The sequence below is a fragment of the Leptodactylus fuscus genome, chromosome 3 (genome assembly GCF_031893055.1).
Source record: "Leptodactylus fuscus isolate aLepFus1 chromosome 3, aLepFus1.hap2, whole genome shotgun sequence".
Taxonomy (NCBI): Eukaryota; Metazoa; Chordata; class Amphibia; order Anura; family Leptodactylidae; genus Leptodactylus; species Leptodactylus fuscus.
Window position 1 is genome coordinate 89,976,312 of NC_134267.1, and position 20,410 is coordinate 89,996,721.

The window sequence follows — 20,410 nt, forward strand, 5'->3', positions numbered from 1 at the left end:
AATAGTATAACTAAAAAGCACACAGCCCACAAAAAAAGATGCCCTATGCATGGTGAGCGAAATTTTGGCAGTTTTGGATTTTTGTTAAGGGGTTAAAATGTAAATAAAACCATATAAATACGGTATCCCCGCCATCCCGGAATCGTACCAAAACAGAGAATACGGGTGACATGTCATTTTGATTGCACCTGGGGCTGAACCCTATTCCAGATCCGCGCCGGACCACACATAAGTCAGGAATCAGGTGGAAAGCAGGCCAAGATACATGAGAGCTGGGATTAAAATCATGGTTATTCCGCCAAATATTGATTACTGAACTCTCCTGAGTTAAAACATTAGTATTATTGCTTCTAAATACATATGAACTTGTTTTCTTTGCATTATTTGAGGTCTGACAGCACTGCTTTTTTTTATTATTTTGACGATTTCTCATTTGCTGCAGATACTGAATTTTTTGCTTTGAATTTCAGAGACATGTTGTCAGTACAGGTAGTCCTCGGGTTACGACGGTCTCGGGTTATGACGTTTTGTGGTTACGACTAGAGATGAGAGCTCCCTTGTAACAGAAAACTGCCAGCACTCCCGGCTAGCAAGGACTAGCCTGCGACAAATCAATGCTGGTTCTGCAGTAGGCTCGTCCTTGCTCTTCGGAAGAGAGCTGGCAGCTTGCTGTTACAAGTGAGCTTACTTTTTCTCATAGGTCTTCTGAGCCGCTGCACACTAAATCATGTTGATCCGTTCCTACGCGGCGTCGGTATGGTAGGTTTCCGACTTACGTCGAAATTCGGTTTACGACGCCACGCAAGAACGGATCAACGTCGTAAGTCGAGGACTACCTGTAGTTTATATAATAAAAGAACAATGTATATTTTACTCCAAAATATACCAATGAAGAGAAAAATCAGAGAAACTGAAAATTTTGCAGTGGTCTCCTAATGTTTTCCAGAGCTGTATGTATATATAGTTGTGATTATGTCCTTCTTGGCCAGTTCACAGCATACTCCAGAAACTCCCCTCTAGCTGCTTCTGTAGTGAGGTGACTAGATTGGAGTTTCTGGCGGCAACTCCAATCTAGTCACCTCAGTAATGAATTGTCTAGAATGGAGTCGCACCCGGTAGGTCCTCCCTCCAGCATCTCCATTCTAGGCCGTTCACTAGTGAGGTGAGTACAGCGGAGTAGCTGGAGGGAGGACCTATCAGGAGCAACTCCATTCTAGTCGCAACCATCGCACACTCCAGCCCACAACTTCCGGATACTCCGCCGTTCCACAGCCTTGTATACACCAATGGCGCCCGGCAGGCCCTCTGACTGGCTGCAGGGTTGTCTGGGTGACGGCAGTAGGCGGGGCCGGTAACCAGGGAGCTGTTGTGGCGGCGGTAAGGAAAGTAACGGAAGAGTGAGGCGTGTGGCTTGTCCTTGTGGCACTGGCATCATGGCCGCACGGCACTGAGGTATGTCTGTCACCAGCTCGTCGTCTTGTTGCTTTGTTATGAGCGCGCGGCTGTGCTGATGTTCCATGGAGGAGCGGAGGAGCGTTCTGCTGTAGCCCGGCTGTAGTCTCATGCCTCCGAGCACATAGCCCTGCCTATAGCCACAGATCAGCTGGAGCTCCGGTTATATGACAACCCTGCTTAGTCCCCAGCTGATGCACAAGCTCAATTTTACATGTGTAAGAAGTGCCTGGCAGGCAGTGTGCTCCTGGGGAAGTGGCAGCCGGATAGCGCGGCCATAAACAGGGCAACCAACTACAATGCCAACCCTGAGGACATAAACAATGGCAGAGGCCGCCAAAGAAAGGTCTGCTCTCAAGGGAGATTGCTCTGGTGAGCAGAAGACCAGCAAGTGGTCCTGACATGTCAGCTTTTGCTATAACAACTCTCATCTTTTCTTACAATCCTGCATTATACCGCTCATTGTCAGGATGCTCTTGTACTTTCCCATCTGAAGAATTAGAATAAGTGCAGCTCAGCCTGGATGTGGCCAAGACGCGCCCTCATTCCTACCAGAAGAATATGGATGATCTGACAGGTGTTGCCAGTTGTGGGTGTGTGTTGTACATTCTCTGACACAATGCTCACACTGCCAATCTGTGCCTTACGCTGGGTTCACACTAGCGTCTGGTCTCTGTTTTCAGGTTTCCGTCTTCTGCATGCAGAAGACGGAAACCTGTCATGCCGAGTCTGGCCGTGTGCGCCGGTGAGCGTTTTATGCTCTCCACAGCGAAACCGTTTATTTTAAACCGGACACAGAGTACTGCATGTCTGACTCTGTGTCTGGTTAAAAAAAAACAGTTTTGCCGCAGAGAGCATAAAATGCTCACCGCCGCTCACGGCCAGACATCTTTCAAACCCATTCAAATGAATGGGTATGAAAGAGTCCTGAAGGTTTCCATCTCCTTCCTCTGTTTTGTGCAAGAAACGGAAACCTGCAGAATGGAAACCGGGCGCAGATGTGAACGAGCCTTTACACTGCTCTTCCTAGGAGACACAGAAAATGGCAATATTTACCTCTGTTTACTCCCAAAGTTATACTCAGGCTTGGTTCACATTTGCGTTCAGTATTCCGTTCGGGGAGTCCGCTTGGGGACCCCCCGAATAGAATACCGAACGCATTGACAAGCGGTGAGCAATAAAAGCACACAGACCCCAAAGACTATAACGGGGTCTATGTGTAGTAGTAAAGTAGTGTAAAGTAGTTCATTAAGTACTTTTCTCTCCACATGTTCCGTGCGAACACCATGGGGAAAACACACGGATCCCATTATAGTCTCTGGGGTCCATGTGCTTTAATAAGCTCACCGGACTCATGCGGACTTCCCAAACAGAATACTGAACGCAGATGTGAACCAGGCCTTTCCTGGTTTTCATCTTATGTTTCATGGGGGCTTCACACAGGTGGCTCCTCCACTGCAAACACATAGGCAGTCCATGTTGTTTAGGACTTGAATAGGAATCTGTGGTGGTGAAGTTACCCATAAGGCCTAGTTCACATCTGCGTGCGTTGTTCTGTTACGGGAGTCCACTTGGGGACCCCTTCCTGAATGGAATACCAAACACATTAAAAAGCGGTGAGCAATCAAAACACACGGACCCCATAGACTATAATGGGTCCGTGTGTTTTTTGTGTGGTGTCCACACGAATAATGCAGAGAGAAAAGTGGTGCTTGCAGTACTTTTCTCTCCGCATGATTCATGCAGACACTGTGCGGAAAACACACGGACCCCATTATAGTCTATGGGGTTCATGTGGTTTCTTAGCTAACCACTTTTTAATGCATTCGGTATTCCGTTCGGGGGGTCTGCAAGCAGACTTCCTCAACGGAATACTGAATGCAGATGTGAACTAGGCCTAAGAAGAATTGTAGCAGTTGGGGGTCAACACATTTTGGCTAAAATGCCACTTTTAGTTTTTTTCTTGTGGGTTACATTAAATATTACTGGCATTATAAGATGTTCCTGCTTTCTCTTTTTTTAGAATCATCAAGTCAATGAGGAGGGTAAACGTGTGATCACATGTGGATTGGAGCTCCATGGCGGGTTCCATCATTGTTGATGCAAGTGTTGCAATTTTTCCTTTCAAATCAACAATCATTGGGTGCTATAGAATCAGCAGAGCATTGTGGCTTACATTAGGAATATAAGTCACTAAACTGTGTTCTTAAAGGGGTTGGCTACTTTCAGACCAATATTGAGAGACAAATGTTATTGTTTGTATTATAGAAAGTTGTACACTTTTCCAATATACTTTCTGTATCTATTTCTCACAGTTTTCTAGATCTCTGCTTGCTGTCATTCATTCTGTTACTTCTAGTGGATGAAAATCTGACCATGGTCATGTGATTTACGGTCCGTGGTCATGTGATGAGCACACAGGTGCACAGCTCGTTACGAGACAGGTATGTGATTGCTGTGCTGTGATTATAATAAGCTGTGTACCTGTGTGTTCATCACATGACCATGGTCGGAAATTTGTTCCCTAGAAATGAGCAGAATGAATGACAAGGCAAAAATGGACAACCTTTTTAATGTTTAAATCAGCTGGGGGCATTGAATAAAATAAAGAAAAATTAAAAAAAAAAGTATACTCACCTGCCCCTATTTATCCAGTGTCCTTCCACATGTCCAAGTTCTTCTGCTCCAGCGGGTCTCTTCCAGAATTCTGCTAAAGCTGCTGATTGTCCTCCATGGTCACGTGACTGCTGAGGCCAATCAGCAGCTTCAGTGGAACTCTGGAAAAGACCCGCTGGAGCAGAGGAACCAGGAAGCGTAGCAGGACAACCGAGCATTGGGGACAGGTGAGTATGCACTTTTTTATTTTATTCAATGCCCCGGCTGATTTAAACATTAAAAATGTTGTCTGTTTTTGCCTGGACGACCCTTTTAAGTGTTTTTGTAATGCTAAATTCTTTGTCACATATTTTTATTTAATTAATATAGTTATTTTCATTTGTACAGGTTGAAATTTGGGCAAATATGAAACAGAAATGATTTTGTGCACTTTCTTGGACTGAAGATGCCTACAGGTAAAATTGTTACTAATTTGTAAGGTAATCTGCAGGCAGTATGTTATAGAGCAGGAGGAGCTGAGCAGATTTGAATGATTCATTATAACTTGTTATTGATTCATTTAAATTCTCCTCTTTCCTTGCTATGAAGTCAAGAAGGCAGACCTATGAGTGATTCCATCTATTTGTCATTCCCTCTATGACTGTACATACAGAGATAGCTGTCGATCACTGATAGGGCCATAAAAGTGCTGAGATTTCATTGAATCAATAACTGCTTTATAACATACTGCCTACAAACTGCACTGCACTTTTCTGGTGTCCTTTAAAGGTAATCTATCATTGGCTATAGTGATAAGCATAAGTATAAGCATTAGGGTTGAGCGATCGTGTTCGGAAAAGATCGGATTCCGATTGGCGATCGAGAAAATTTCACGATCGCCATCGGAATTCCGAACACGATCTTTTTAGGTGGGATCGAGATCGGTGATTTGCTACTGGCCAAGCATTGTGGGAAAAGCTAACAATGTTAGCCTTCACACTGAGTATACGCTCCACTCATTCTGAGCGGAGTGTATACTCTCTGAAGGCTCCGCTGCAGTTTCATAGGAATGAATGGAAGCAGCCGGCACACAGCCTTAACCCCCTGCGCATGGCTGCGTCCATTCATTCTAATGGGAGACTAGCTAACATCTCTAGTAGTTATTTACCTGTAGAGATGACTGGTCCGGTGCCCGGTGTTCTCGTTCTTCTTCGCCTCGCTGGCCCCGCCTCCCATGTTAGTGTTTAAAGATCTAGGAAGAAGGTGGGGCTTGTGGCTTAGGAGAGTGTGGGCGGGTACAGGGTGGGGAGATGTGACGTCTCCCCTCCCAGTACCCGCCCACACTCTCCTAACCTGGGAAGCAGGGGGCAGCGAGGCGAAGAAGAACGAGAACACTGGGCACCGGACCAGCCATCTCTGCAGGTAAATGGACACCAGGGGGGACTAAGTAGCCAGAGGATTAATAAAAAATCCTCTGGCTACTTAGTGATTAAAAAAAATCACTACACAGCGTGGATTCTAACAATTAAAGCGTTCAATTGTTAGATTCCATGCTGTATAGTGAATAGGATTGTTTTTAAAATCCGATCTCCGATTAGTAAAAAAATCCCATTGACTTGCATTAGGATCGGAATTGGGATTGAGATCGGGTTCGAATGAAAAATGATCGGAAATTGGATTTTAAAATCGATCCTGAAAAGTCAAGATCGGCTCAACCCTAGTAGGTAGGTGTTTGAGCAGGTACCATGGCTTTTTTTCCCTAGTTTTACATTTTTTGGTCAGTTACCGTTTCAGTTGTGGCTGGCTATAGGTTGGTGTTTAGCTCGAATCACGGTGCTGACAGAGGAGATGCTACTACTCCTTCCAGTGTCTTATAGCCTGACACAAGACTGTGGAGAGGAAGGGGTGACTAAAGCTCTTCAAGAAAAGAATTCTTTTTTTTTTTTTTTTTTCAGTTTTGACTGTACTATGAGTCAAAATTAACCAAGGAAAAGGACTCTGTGGCGGAAGGAAGTTCTGGGATATTCTTTACAATTTTTGGTGTATTTTGTGTTTAGTGCTAGGAGTGCATCCTGGTAATTATTAGATTGCAGGAATATTCTGCTTTAATGATTAGTGACAGTAATGATGATGTTACAGATCTCTTTCATGTTTTTACAGTAGAGAGTGAGGCAAAAGTGAGGACAAAGAGCCGATTTGATGAAGTGTTCCAGAGTTATGCTGCTCTATCAGAAGTCAAAAAAACAAACAAAAAGAAGAAGGCTCCTAAAGAACATGTTGCAGTATGTATCTCATACAGTGTGTAATCAGACTCAGACTGGTCCGCATGTGAATCCCCCAGTGGGCCCCAGAGCTTGGGGGGGCCCCTTGCTCAACATAGCACTTTTTTTTAACTTCATGCAGATACTCATCGTTCAGCATCTCAACCAGATTAACCTATATACTTGAGTATAAGCTGACCTGAATATAAGCCGAGACCCCTAATTTTACAACAAAAACTGGGAAAACTTATTGACTCGAGTATAAGCTGGGGGGGGGGGGGGGAATGCAGCAGCTACTGGAAAATTTCAAAAATTAAAATGGTCAGAGTTTTTGGGTGCAGTAGATGCTGGGGAAGGAGAGGGGATGTTTTGATTGTCTGTCTGCCCCTTCCCTGAGCATGAGGACTGGGTTTTTTCCCTCACTTGGAATTCAGCCTGGCTGAATATAGGGTATCTGCAGTGCTCCTATTAACCCCTTCTCGACGGAACAGGAGCACTGCAGATCCCCTATACTCAGTAGACCGGGCACTGTCAGACACAGGATACCTAATGTGTATGTGTTTTACAGTAATTTTCTGCTTTTATATGTATTCTAGGGTAAGGAGTGATTTAGAACTTTTATTTTATTGTTTTATTATATTATTTTAAATCTTCTCTTTTTTTCACTATTTTATGGGAGATTCCAAACATTACTATTGTGGCTGGTCATAGACCCCCCTCCACCCCCCCCCCAAAAAAAAAATAATATATATATATATATATATATATATATATATATATATATATATATATATATATATATATATATATATATATATATTTGTTTTTTTGCTTGACTCGAGTATGAGCCGAGGGGGGCTTTTTCAGCAGAAAAACTGTGCTGGAAAACTCTGCTTATACTCGAGTATATACGGTATATGCGTAGGACAATTTACTGGTTGAACTAATTAATAAAATACTCAGTTTATACACATCTAACTATAGATGATGACATCTAGGTGCAGAGTCAGACTAACCAGTATCCTTCCTACCTGGGCCGAATCTTTTGAATCACTACATGGACCCCAATCAGTTTGCAGTGTCTTTCTGCTGCCTGAATCTGCCGCTGTGTGATTAGAAATCTCTGGTTCCCATTGCTTAGAGGGCTCTAGCGCAAAGTAGGCTACTGAAAAATAATTTCATGTTGGTGACATTTTAGGAATTTGTGAACAAGAATCAGGTTATATTTGTGTGTAGCTGTATACTGGGCCCCAAGAATAAATTTTATTTTTGGGTCATAAGCTCCCCATTCTGACTCTGTATGTAGTATAAAACTGATGGTGACTGTGTCTTGATATATTGAAAGGAGTTTTACTTAGAGGGATTTTCCAGGACAGGACCAGAATGTTCAGGGTCTATCTTTAGGATATCAGAATAGTGGAGGTCCAAGTCATATTGTTGTTATTTTTGCCTTTTTGTTATAAAGCTTGAAACATTCAAAAGTCAACTTCACCCTGTCAAAGATCGTGTACGTGATGCATTCGAAAACAGTGAACACAGCGCTGAAGAGGATAGTCCAAGATTTTCTAAGAAAAAAGACAGAGAACATCTATGGGAAAGACAAGAAGGAGGCAGTGAAAGCACTAAAGAGCACACGCATGTAAAAGCTGTGAAGAAAAAAAAAAAGAAAACTAGTGGGACAGACAAAAGTGACCATAGTGAACTTCAAACGAAAAACTTAGATTTATTACAGCTCAATGCTATTAGAAGTTCAAATCCAGCACAACAGCAATCCTTGCCTTCTGAGATGACAGTCGGCACTATAGAAGAACAGCCTAGCCCAGCTGATTTAGAAAATGAAGAACAACTTTTTGAGGCTTATAGACTTCATGTTTCCCAGGAGGAAACCAATGACATCAAAGACAAGATAAGAAAGAAACTAAGGGATCATCTTTTCAGCAATGATGACCAACAGCAGCTTCTATTACAAAATGGAAATGGCACAAAAAAAAGGAGAAAGAAGAAAGATTTGGTGGAAATAAAACCAGAAACCAGGTAATTGTTTTTTTAAGGGGTTTTCCTATCTGAACTAGTCATACCCTATTCACAGAACCACTGAAATACCCACCGATCATGAGAATAGGGGTGTTTTGTCCCCTCTTCTGAATCCAGCATTGGTCAAGCAGTGCACACACTGTTCTATTCATTTCAATGGCAGCACCAGAGATACCAAACCTTTACTTCAGCTATCTCCTGGACTCCTATTGAAATGAATGGAACATCCCTGTTCTCCCATCTGAGCAAGTTATCCTGTTGATCATCCTATATATAGAGAATAACTTTCAGATTGGTGGAAAAACACTTTGAGTATATAAGCAGGTAACTGCAACCAGGTATTGCATGCATGCCTCTCCATAGCAGGTGGCTGGATGTGTCTCTTGCAGAGAATACTGCTTAAAGTGGATGGCCACTTTCAGACCAATATTAAGAGACAAATGTTATGGTTTGTATAATAAGAAGTTGTACAATTTTCCAATATACTTTCTGTATCAATTCCTCACAGTTTTCTAGATCTCGGCTTGTTGTCATTCATTCTGTTACTTCTAGAGGATAAAACCCTGACCATGGTCATGTGATTTACGGTCCATGGTCATGTGATGAGCACACAGGTGCCGCTTGTTATAGTCACAGCCCAGTAATCAGACATCTGCCTGGTAATCAGCTGTGCACCTGTGTGCTCATCACATGACCATGGTCAGAGTTTTATCCTCTAGAAGTGACAGAATGAATGACAGCAAGCCGAGATCTAGAAAACCGGGAGGAATTGATACAGAAAGTATATTGGAAAATTGCACAGGTTGTCACAGCACAGCAAACAGTTTTTTTTTTTTACAAGTGTCATGTGTCTGTTAGGGCGGGTTCACACCTGCGCCCCGGTCTCCGCTTTCGGGTTTCCTTCTTCTGCCTGAGAAACTGGACAGAAGACGGAAACCAGCAGTCACTTTTCAAACCCATTCATTTGCAAAGTGTCCGCCCATGAGAGTTTTTTTGCTCTCCGTGGCGAAACCGATTTTTTTCAACAGGACACAAAGTCGGACATGCAGGACTTTGTGCCTGGTTAAAAGAAAAAAATGGTTTCTCCGTGGAGACCACAAAACACTCACGGGTGGACACTGTCTGCCGGGTTTCTGCCTCCTGTCGGCAGAAGACGGAAACCTGAAAGCGGAGACCGGGCACAGATGTGAACCTGCTCTTACATGACAACAGACTGATTTTTATACACTTTAAGTAAACAAAGAATCACAACAAGCAGAGCTCTAGAAACCAATGAGGAATTGCTACAGAAAGTATATTGGAAAATTGTATAACTATTTATTATACAAACAATAACAGTTAATTTCCGAAACTGGACAACTGTTTGAGTTTGGAGTACTTCTTTAAAGCAGCATACTGTGTTTCAGGTTTTACCTATCCTGAGTGTAATATCAATGAAGTGTATATCTTTTGTTCTCACAGTGTTATGTCTGTTTTGGAGCTACAAGCCACACCAGCAGAGACACATAATCAGCCTCAGCCACAAACATCTTCACATAATGCTATGATACAAGAAGATGTTCCTAAAGTTAAAGGCAGGAAGTCTAAAAAAAAGTCAAAAACAGGTTAGTAATGTAATTTGCCTTTATTGAGTCTGCTCTCTCTCTGTACCTATCTGTCTGTGTTTCTTTGTACTTGTTTTTTTTAATCAAGGGTTAAAAGGAATTTCTTCCAAGGAAAACCAGCAATCTCAAATGGCATAAAAATCGACTTTGCTTTATTCATCATAGATTTTTTTTTAAAAAAAAACATATACAAAATAAAAAAAAAATAAAAAAAATACATGACATATATAGCAATATTTGACTCACATGGATGTGGAGAAATGCCAGGGCTGACGCGTTTCGGTACCGTATGTACCTTAGTCGTAACCTGGTACATACGCGTTTCAGTACCGTATGTACCTTAGTCGTAGCCTGGCTACGACTAAGGTACATACAGTACCGAAACGCGTCAGCCCTGGCGTTTCTCCACATCCATGTGAGTCAAATATTGTTATATATGTCATGTATTTTTTGGAAAAAAAATTTTTGTATATGTTTTAAAAAAAAAAAAAAAAAAAAAAAAAAAAAATTAATCCGTGCAATCTACCCAAAGTGTGGGATATCATATATATATGGACATAGCAATTTTGTCTTTACTATGCATGCATCTTTCTGTGCTAATCTTTGAAATAGGGGCTGTGTTTCCCTTTTCCCCTTCCCTACATGTGTTTGTTTTTTTTTATACTGTGAATTAATTGCCTGACAAAATAACCGGCACAAAAATTATTTTAATATTCTGTTATTCAGCTCTGAAGTAGCGCATAATACTGTGCAGATAAACCTTCCACATGCCACATTTTTCAAGTCCAATATTTGGGACTATGGGTGATTCACCAATTGAGAAATTTTCTGACGCTAGGTTCACACTAGCGTTCGGGTCTCTGTTCTCAGCTTTCCGTCTTCTGCATGCAGAAGACGGAAAGCTGTCAGAGTGGGTCCGGCCGTGAGCGGTGGTGACTGTTTTATGCTGTTTTTTTTAAAATCGGACAGAGTACTGCATGTCCGACTCTGTGTCTGGTTTTAAAAAAAAAGGTTTCACGGCAGAGAGCATAAAACGCTCAAATGAATGGGTATGAAAGAGTCCTGCAGATTTCCGTCTCCTGTTCAGTTTTGTGCAGGAAACGGAAACCTGCAGAACGGAGACTGGGCGCAGATGTGAACGAGCCCTTAGTAAACACATTTATAACCTACAAGGGACTACAATATATCTTGTATACTCTTTCTGATGCTCAATAGATTGCATCAGGTACATATCAAATGCAGATTTTACCTTTTACACCTTTTGAAATTTGCCATTGTGCCATAAAATCATTTCATATCTTCTCCACCACTAGTGAAATGATTTTTTTAAACTATATGCATGTATGTTGCACGTCACTTTTTCAGATTTTCTTATTTATATTAATAGATGATATAGAAAGACTTGAAGCAAGAGAAGAACTTGTTGCTAAAACCAGTCCTAGACATGTGTATGATGATAATCTGGTGCTAGGAGTTTATGTTCATCGCTCTGACAAATTAAAAACTGACCTCATGGTATCTCGGCCCATGGTGAAGATTCACATCATTGATCAGAATACAGGGGAATATGTCAAGAAAGAGACAAGGTAATATGTTGATGGTTATGGATGGAGATCACTATTGCAAATATATAGATATAGTTATGCTGTACATGTGAATTCGCAGCCATCTATTCCTTCACTGCAGTTGTGAAAGTGTTTCAGGGTTTAATCTGTCTCAAGATAAATGCGGCTACCAGAGGTGGTACCTTCAACTGTATGGCATTTTATGCACATCCAGCAAGTATAGCCATAAACGCCAACATAGGCATACCCCTTTCTTTTGGGAGTGAAAAAAAAAACTGCATTGGCTTCTTTCAACTGTAAAACGAATTCCAATTATTTTGTTGACTATTTTAAGTTAATTTTATATTGACATTATCATAATAACTAAAAGCTAGGGATACTAATTGATGTTATATTGCTAGGATGTGACATCTGTATATCATTGATGTGTATCCAGCTCCTCCTCTATCACTAGTGTGGAAAGTGGAGAGGCCACTGATCCAACAGCATTAACCCCTTTGGTGGTGTGCCGAATTGTGCTGCAATGTCTTCAGGCCATTCCAATATCCATTAGGGACAGTCTGGGGTCTGATGATTGGCCCAGGCGCCTAAAAATAGGCCATAAAAAAATTAAGCCCGAACAACCTCTTTAATAAAATCTGTGAAACAGAGTCTGGGTCAAAATGGTTGCTTTACCGTTTGAAAAATTCTTTAAGGGATAGTTTCCATAACGGGGTCATTGTATTGATACTATTGGGGCTCTGCAAATGAAACATGGCACCTGAAAACTATTCCAGTCTAATCTGCCTTCCAAAAGCCAAAAAGCGCTCTTTCTGGTTTGAGCCCCACAATGTGCCCATACAGCTTATTAGGACTACATATGGGGTATTGCCGTGTTCAGGAAAAATTGTGTAATGGGCTGTGCATGCATGTTCTCATTTAACACATTGTGAAAATTAATAGTTTGGGACTAAAGTTATGCTTTAGTATGAAAAAAAAGTAATTTTGCGTTTTTATGACCTAATGTTAATTCAACTAGTGAGACAGCTTTGGTGTCAAAATGCTCACTATATACCTCAGTAAATTCTGTTGGGGGGGTATAGTTTCAAATTGGGGTCACTTCTGAGGATATTCATTGCACTGTAGGGCACTGCAAATGAAAAATGTCACCTTAGAACTATTCAATCATGATCTGCTCTTTAATTTCCTAGTGTCGATCCTTCTCTTCGGCACTATGTTGTGTGCCCAAACATCAGTTTACATTAACATGTAGGGTGTTTCCGTACTTATGAGAAATTGCATAACAAATTGTGGGTCGCATTTTCTCCTTTAACCCCTAGTAAAAATGTGAATTTTGGGTTAATTGATACAGAAAGTATATTGGAAAATTGTATAACTTTTTATTATACAAATAATGACATTTGATTCACAATATTGGTCTGAAACGGGACAACCCCTTTAAATACCCAGTTTAATTATTTTTTTATTTTTTTTTGCTGTAAGTGAAACCTATGCTTTGTTTTTAGCTCTGATGCAGTTTCATCATTTCATGACCAAGAAAGAAATGAGTACGTTCTCCCCAAGTTCACACAACCGTATGACTTCAAGCTGCTGAAAACGCTGATTCCTGAGTGGGATGAGCAAATCATATTTGTGGAGAAATTCACACACTTTCTGCACATCAAGGAAGGCAGTCCTAATGTTATCATATTTTTTGAGGTAAAATTGCTTTTGTATGTGGAATGATGCGCAGCAATGATGGTAAGTCAGTAAAGAGGACCTTTCACCTCCTGGGGCACATGCGGTGTAATACACCACTAGAAAGCCGACAGTACGCTGAATTCGGCGCACTATCGGCTTTCCCGTTCTGTGCCCCCGCTGAAGAGCTATCGGTGCTGCTACCGTAGCTCTTCACTGTCAGAAAGACATTTCTGACACTTAGTCAAGAGCGCCCTTCCTCACAGCAGTGTCTATTGCGCTGTACTGTGTGAGCGGAGGGAGGGGAAGTGCAGAAGGTAAAGAAACACTGAGCAGTAGCTTGCTTTCTTTTGTCATGATCAACACATTTTATCCACATCAATAAAGGTCAGGACTTCTTTCTATGTGCTCTGCATGGTCCTCTTCTGAGTGAGAGACAGACAGTTATACAGCAGGTTTTCCCTCTACTTATTGTGTAATAGCGTATGGCAGCTAGTATCAAATCATTAAAAGTCACTTGAAATGACAGGAACATTTTAAAATGCTCGACCACTGCTCCAGTCAATGGTTTCCTCACTGCAGTGAGTGGGTCAAGACTGTTTTAGTGATAATAGAGGTCCAGTGGTACCTCCCAGTGACCAGAAATTTATCACCTATTCTTTTGTTGAAGTCATATAAGGGTTTTCATAAGATCAGTAGCTTGTAGCAACATTATAGATATAGTCTTTCTTCAGACTAGAGGCGGGATATAACAGATGCATAGAGAAACCCATGTAGTCAGTGCTAAATTTAATTATACGATATTCTGCAAATGTTTAAGACAGGGGTGGGAAAACTGCTGCACATTAAGAATGGTTTCAAAAATAGCGTTAATTTTGTTACTTGACGAAAATAAAATATTAAGATAAGGAGCAAACGTTTTCTCTTTTAGTTTAGTTTTGTCAATTAACAAAATTATCGACACTCAAATATATCCTACATCAGATCCATTGTAAATTACAAAAAATAAATTTTAAAACTACAGTTGGGCTTTAGCAACCCCCATTAACTGCAGTTCTTAGCATCTGTTAATGGCCACTGCCTCAGAGATTGACTCTATCAGAGCTCAGATTCACACCTCTTGTCTGCTCCTGTCTGACATCGCCCTCCTGACAGTACAAGGCCTAAATAGCATATCAGGAATTAGAATCAGAATTAACAGCGCTCAGTACTCAAATAACTGCAAATAGCTGGATTTGACTTTAGTGGTGAAAGATCCTCTTTAAAGTCAATGGATACATTTTCTCATTATTTCAAACATATCCTGCATTTGGAGGCTAAAATTTAATCTACCGTAATTGTGATGTGAAAAATACCTTACATGCTTTGTAGGTTTCTAAATTATGAATACATTGTTTTTCCAGGTCCTTGACTTGATACATGAAGGTAGTTTAAACACCAGCTCCAATATAGAAATAAAAGAGAGAGAATTCCAGAAAATTGCATGGGCATTTTTAAAGGTATGACATCTCTCATAGAAACAGTGGCGCAGATTTAGGAAAACTTTCTTTAGTTGCCCTTAGCAACCAATCACAGAACAACTTTCATTTCTTGTAGTGCTCATAGAAAATTAAACTTTTCTTTAAAGGTATCCTATCATTAAAACACAATTTTTTCTGCCTATTATGTAGGAATAGCCTTAAGAAAGGCTACCTTTAGATGTCTTCTCCTACCTTTAGGTGTCTTCTCCACGTCGCCGTTCTGTAGAAATCCCAGTTTTTATCGGTATGCAAATGACTTCTCTAGCAGCACTGGGGGCGTCCCCAATGTTGTGAGAGTACTCTCCAGCGACGCCTCCATCTTCTTCAGGAATGGATCCTCTTCACGCGTCTTCTTCCGACGCAGGTGGTTAAACTTGTAGGCCTCGGGCAGAGCTGACTGCGCATGCCCGCGTCACAAGAGAAATGGCCGCTTACACAGTAAGTAAGCAGTCATTTTCTTGTGATCTGTGGGCATGTGCAGTCGGCTCTGCTCAAGGCCTACAAGTTTGCCCACTCGCACCAGAAGAAGATGCATGAAGAGGACGTTCCTGAGGAAGATTGAGGCGTCGCTGGAGAGTTATCTCGCAGCATTGGGGACGCCCCCAGTGCTGTTTGAGCGCTGTGGACCGCCCCCAGTTCTGAGAGAGAACTCATTTGCATACCAACGAAAACCGGGATTTCTACGGAATGGTGGCGCAGAGAGGACATCAAAAGGTAGGAGAAGAATAGCCTTTCTTAAGGCTATTCCTACGTGGTAGGCAGAAAAAATTGTGTTTTAATGATAGGATCCATTTAAGACTGTTTTCATAAATCTGCCATAAATCTTCATAAACTATTTAAACAGTTTTCCAACCAGCTCATCATGAATGAGGCTGAAGGGTAGTTCTCTGGAGCAAGAGTAAAGGTTCTTGGCTCCTGCTTTGTCATGATGGGTGGTAGTCCATTCAGCAACAATATTGCTTCAGTTGTGAAGTTTCATTTAAACTGTATATTTCTTCTTTCTACATTTTTAATCCTGTAACCAAAAGCAGCCATGCATATCATGTTTCTGTTGACCACTGTGCAATAAACATCCACATACAACTCAGCCGAGTATTTCAAGGAGAAAAGTTGCCATTGTCGGGTATCTGGGTGGCCAGACTCTTCTTCTTGACATCAGCTGTTGGGGGTGTGAAGACAAGACCCGATATATCCATACACATAAAATAGTCAGCCAATCCCACTTTGGTGGATTTGGTTGACTTTTATTTATTTTGTATGGCTAGTTTAAGCATTGGCATTGTCTTTTGAATGTTAAAAACCAGGGTAATTATTAAAAATCATAGTATGTATTATTTTTTTCAACATTTTATCTTTGATCTCCTTTTTTCTTTTAGATTGTTGGTGCCAATGAAGTGCTCAATGTAGATAAAAAATTACGGCTACAACTTTATTATCCTCCTTCAAAAGCTAGGGTAGCTTCCAGCACACACATCTATGACTGGTGGCTCAAATATCCCAGAAATCGGTACCCATCTACACTGTATGTGACAGTAAAAGGCCTGAAGCTGCCTGAAAGTGTAGGTCATCTTTTCTATGTCATATTTCTTTATAGAAAACACATTTTCATAACTGTTGAAGGTTTTTATTATGTATCTTTATTTCAAAGGTAAACCCAAACTTTGGTATGGATGTTCAACTGGAAAAAAGTATCCTAAACTCTGATATGCAGAATAAACTCCCTGTAAATGAAAATAATTCAGCTGAGGCTAAAGAGAAAAAGGAGCCTTTCAAGTGGACTCGACTGCCTGGTCAGGTACTTATGATGGGGGGCACGACAGGTGACACCTGCATGCGTCAGTTGTAGAGGTCCGCGTCGCTCACCTGTACTGTACACAGAATAAAGCCAGAAACAGTTGTCTTCAGTCTTTGTAAACTGGCCTAGCGCAGCATAGCTCCCATGGAAGTCAATTGTAATTGTAAGGATAGGTTATAAAAAAAAATAAAAAAATCCAGTATCACCACTTTGTCTGGTGCTTTGATCCTTTCACAGATCAGAAAATGGGATATTAAAACCCGTAGTATGAGACTAGCACAATCAGAATTTTTATTAAAGTGCTTCAAATAGTTATATGTCGAGCTTTATCAAATGTAGAAATTTGCTTTTGGTATAATATAGTAGAGGAGATTGCAGTGCTATCTCTATTATTTACAGAGATATCTCAGGTTGAAAACACACTGGGGAATAGGATATTTATATGCAGCTACATAACATATATGATGTAAATATCCCAATCCCAAGTGAGTTTTCTGTAAATAATATAAGTAGCACCCTAGTGTCAGCTCCTCCTTTATATGATGCCTGAGATCTAGCTATTTGAAGTGACCCTGCCCTCATTATACTTCATTTTACAAAGTATGGGGTCATTATACTACATACACAATGAGAGGCAGGAACAGATCTAAATACAGAAGCAAGGGAAGGAATAAAGGGATGCACGATTTCACAGAAAGGAGACACATGGATGCAGCTCATAGAGGGTTATGGAGGGTGAATGGATAAGTCTGAAGCACTAGCAGTAAGACATCATTTTCACCACATCTTTAGTCACATCTATACTGCTTGATGCTGATAAAACCTGCTGAAAAACTCTTAAACACCTACTGTTATCTTAAGCAGCATGTCCTAGGGTTTTGATTCTCATTCATTTTGCTTCTCCCCACTTTATAGACTTCTTGTAACCTGCAGTTTAGTAGACAGAAGAAGACTGATAACAGAAAATAGAAGAATAAACATTCTCCTTCATGCATTACAAAGTTGCTTATATTCTCCTGAGATGCAAATTTATGAAAGAATTGATTGAAGCAACAGTTTTGCTAAAATGTGTGTTTAATATATCACCATTTATAACTTTTGCTTATTTCTACCCAGTATGTTCCGAAGTGCTGTAGAATAAAGAAATAGTGGCTAGAATTGGGATTAGCTCAGAGAGTTCTATTTGTACATGTTTGGGTATCTAAGCCTCTTGGATTTTTTTTCCTTATTGTATTGCTTTTACATTATATGACTTTTTTTTTACTTTATCACATATGTTTGTCAGCATTATGTACCTTATTATTTATTTAGTTATTTTTTTTATATATACATAGGCTTGTCGTATTCCCAACAGACATTCTTTGTCTCTTCGAGGTGGGCATATGGGGTGTTTCTCATTGTGCTTTTCTCATGTTGGTAAAACGTTGGCTGCAGCATGTGCGGACAGAGATGGCTATCCAATATATTGTAAGTATTCCAATTAATAGAAATCATATTTCAGTCAGAGAGTCTATATTTATGTCCTTGTTAATATTCTAATTGATACTTTAGTTAAAGTGAACCACATTAATAAAGAACTTTAATAAATAAATAACTTTATTTATTCTGATATGTTCTATCAGCATATGTGTAGAAAGAGTAAGAGTAAATGCGTGAGAGACTTTTTGATCCACAAAAGACATAACAGTAGTCCTCAGTTCCCATTATCGTCATTGGGGTTTATTGGGATCCCTTTGTATCCATCATATGAAGGATTCATCCTTGTCACAACGTCAGTTTTTCTGTTTAACTGAATAAAGAAATAGAAGTTCTGATGGAGTTATAAATGGAGCCTAATCCAAATTCCTGGATTCCTAGGCGGAGTACCTAGGAATTTGAATGTTTCCGAAAACAATGGAAAATAAAGATGTGGAGGGAATTTTATAGCTGTAGATAATCTAACAAGCATTTGTTGAGTTATCCTGGGTTTTAAGCATGAAGCTGCAATCCTTCAAACTGATGTGACTTATCCTTGATTTTCCGCTTATGTAGCCTCATATCCTCCAAGACACCCCAAATTGAGGTGTTGTCCTAAGTGTTCCCTCTTTTTATTATCTCAAATTCAAGATGAATCTGTGGACCAAAGGTGCATATGATTTAGGAACTACTGGAAATCATTGCAATTACATATGTTTTGTTATACACATGTTTATATCCTTTGTGTGTATTGGAACAACACAAAACAATAGAGAAAAAACAGCTAAAAATGATATAATTACACACAAAACTCCAAAAATGGTCCAGAGAAAATTACCTGCACCCTCAACTTAATATTTGGCTAGACATCCTTTGAAAAAATAACTGAAATCAATAGTGTCCTATAAAAATCAACAAGCTTCTTACACCTCTCAATTGGCATTTTGGGCCTGTCTTCTGCAAACTGCTCCAGGTCTCTCATATTTGAAGGGCGCCTTCTCCCAATAGCAGTTTTCAGCTCTTTCCATAAGTGTTAAACAGTATTTAGATCTGGATTCATTGCTGGCCACTCAGAACTCCTCAGTGCTTTGTTTCCATCCATCTCTGGGTACTTTTTGAAGTATGTTTGGGGGTCATCGTTCTGCCAGAAGACCCATGATCTAGGACAAAAACCCAGTTTCTTACACTGGGCCTCAGATAAACTTCAGATTTGATGATGCCTTGCATACAGTCAAAGCACCCAGTGCCAGAGGCAACAAAAAAAAAAAACCCAAAACATCTTTGAACCTCCACCATATTTGACTGTTGGTACTGTGTTTTTTTTCTTTGTAGGCCTCATCCCGTTTTCTGTAAACATAAAATGATGTGCTTTACCTAGAAAGTGCTATGTTGATCTCATCTGTCAACAAGAGGTTTTCCCAGAAGGATTTTAGCTTGCGTACCTATGTTTTGGCAAACTGCAGTCTAGCTTTATTATGTCTCTGTGTCAGCAGTGGGGTATTCCTGGGTCTCCTGTCATACCGTTTCATTTCCATTTAATGTTGACATTGTTCTTGCTGACAGTGATGCACCCAGAGCCTGCAGGACAGCTTGAATTTTTTTTGGAACTTGATTGGGGCTGCTTATCCACCATCCGGACTATCCTGTGTCGCAGCCTTTCATCAATTTATCTCTTCTGTCCATGTCCAGGGAAATTAGCTACAGCAGTGGTTCTCAACCTGTGGGTTGCGACCCCGGCGGGGGTCGAATGACCAAAACACAGGGGTCGCCTAAAGCATACCTCTCAACCATCCTGGTCAGTGGGAGGTATGTCCCGGTTTCAACTCATCGGCGCCCGGAGGACGTCACATCGCGCCTACAACTATATGAGTTAGCGAGACTGCGGAGAGAGCGGCGGGGGAGCGTTGGAAGGTGAATATAAGTGTTTTTTTTTTTTGTTTTAAACATTAAGGTGGAACATAATGAAAGGGCCCATGAAACTGGCAGATGAAGGGGGGGAATGGCATGACACTGGGGACAGAGATGGAGGGACATGAAACTGTGGGCAGATGAAGGGGGGACGGCATGACACTGGGGGCAGAGATGGAGGGACTTAAAACTCTGGGCAGATGAAGGAGGGGACGGCATGACACTGGGGGCAGAGGGACATGAAACTCTGGGCAGAGATGGGGCACATGAATCTGGGGAACAGATGGGGGGACATGAAACTGGGGGCAGAGATGGAGGGTGGGACATGAAACTGGGGACAGAGATGGAGGGGGGGACATGAAATTGGGGGCCAGATGAAGGGGTTATATGAAACTGGGGGAGAGATGGCGGAGGGACATATAATGTATGGGTGACTGTAAGAGGATTATACTGTGTGGGAGCACATGAAAAATTAATGAGAATGGGCGGAGTCAATATAAAAGTGGGTGGAGCTAAATTTGACTCGGTGCGCTGCGCGCGCCGT

The 20,410-nt window shown here is 41.0% G+C and overlaps 1 protein-coding gene across 1 annotated transcript in view; it reads left to right on the forward strand.

Annotated features, from left to right (window-relative positions):
- Positions 1-1,357: 1,357 nt before the first annotated feature.
- Positions 1,358-20,410, forward strand: part of AHI1 (Abelson helper integration site 1) — a 148,862-nt gene continuing 129,809 nt past the window's right edge. The window contains exons 1-11 of the mRNA XM_075267926.1: positions 1,358-1,452; positions 4,456-4,523; positions 6,208-6,329; positions 7,774-8,342; positions 9,804-9,946; positions 11,334-11,532; positions 13,017-13,209; positions 14,592-14,687; positions 16,085-16,267; positions 16,357-16,503; positions 17,838-17,970. Of these exons, the coding sequence (XP_075124027.1) occupies positions 4,514-4,523; positions 6,208-6,329; positions 7,774-8,342; positions 9,804-9,946; positions 11,334-11,532; positions 13,017-13,209; positions 14,592-14,687; positions 16,085-16,267; positions 16,357-16,503; positions 17,838-17,970 (1,795 nt within the window). The 5' untranslated portion in view covers positions 1,358-1,452; positions 4,456-4,513. The remainder of the gene's footprint in view (positions 1,453-4,455; positions 4,524-6,207; positions 6,330-7,773; positions 8,343-9,803; positions 9,947-11,333; positions 11,533-13,016; positions 13,210-14,591; positions 14,688-16,084; positions 16,268-16,356; positions 16,504-17,837; positions 17,971-20,410) is intronic.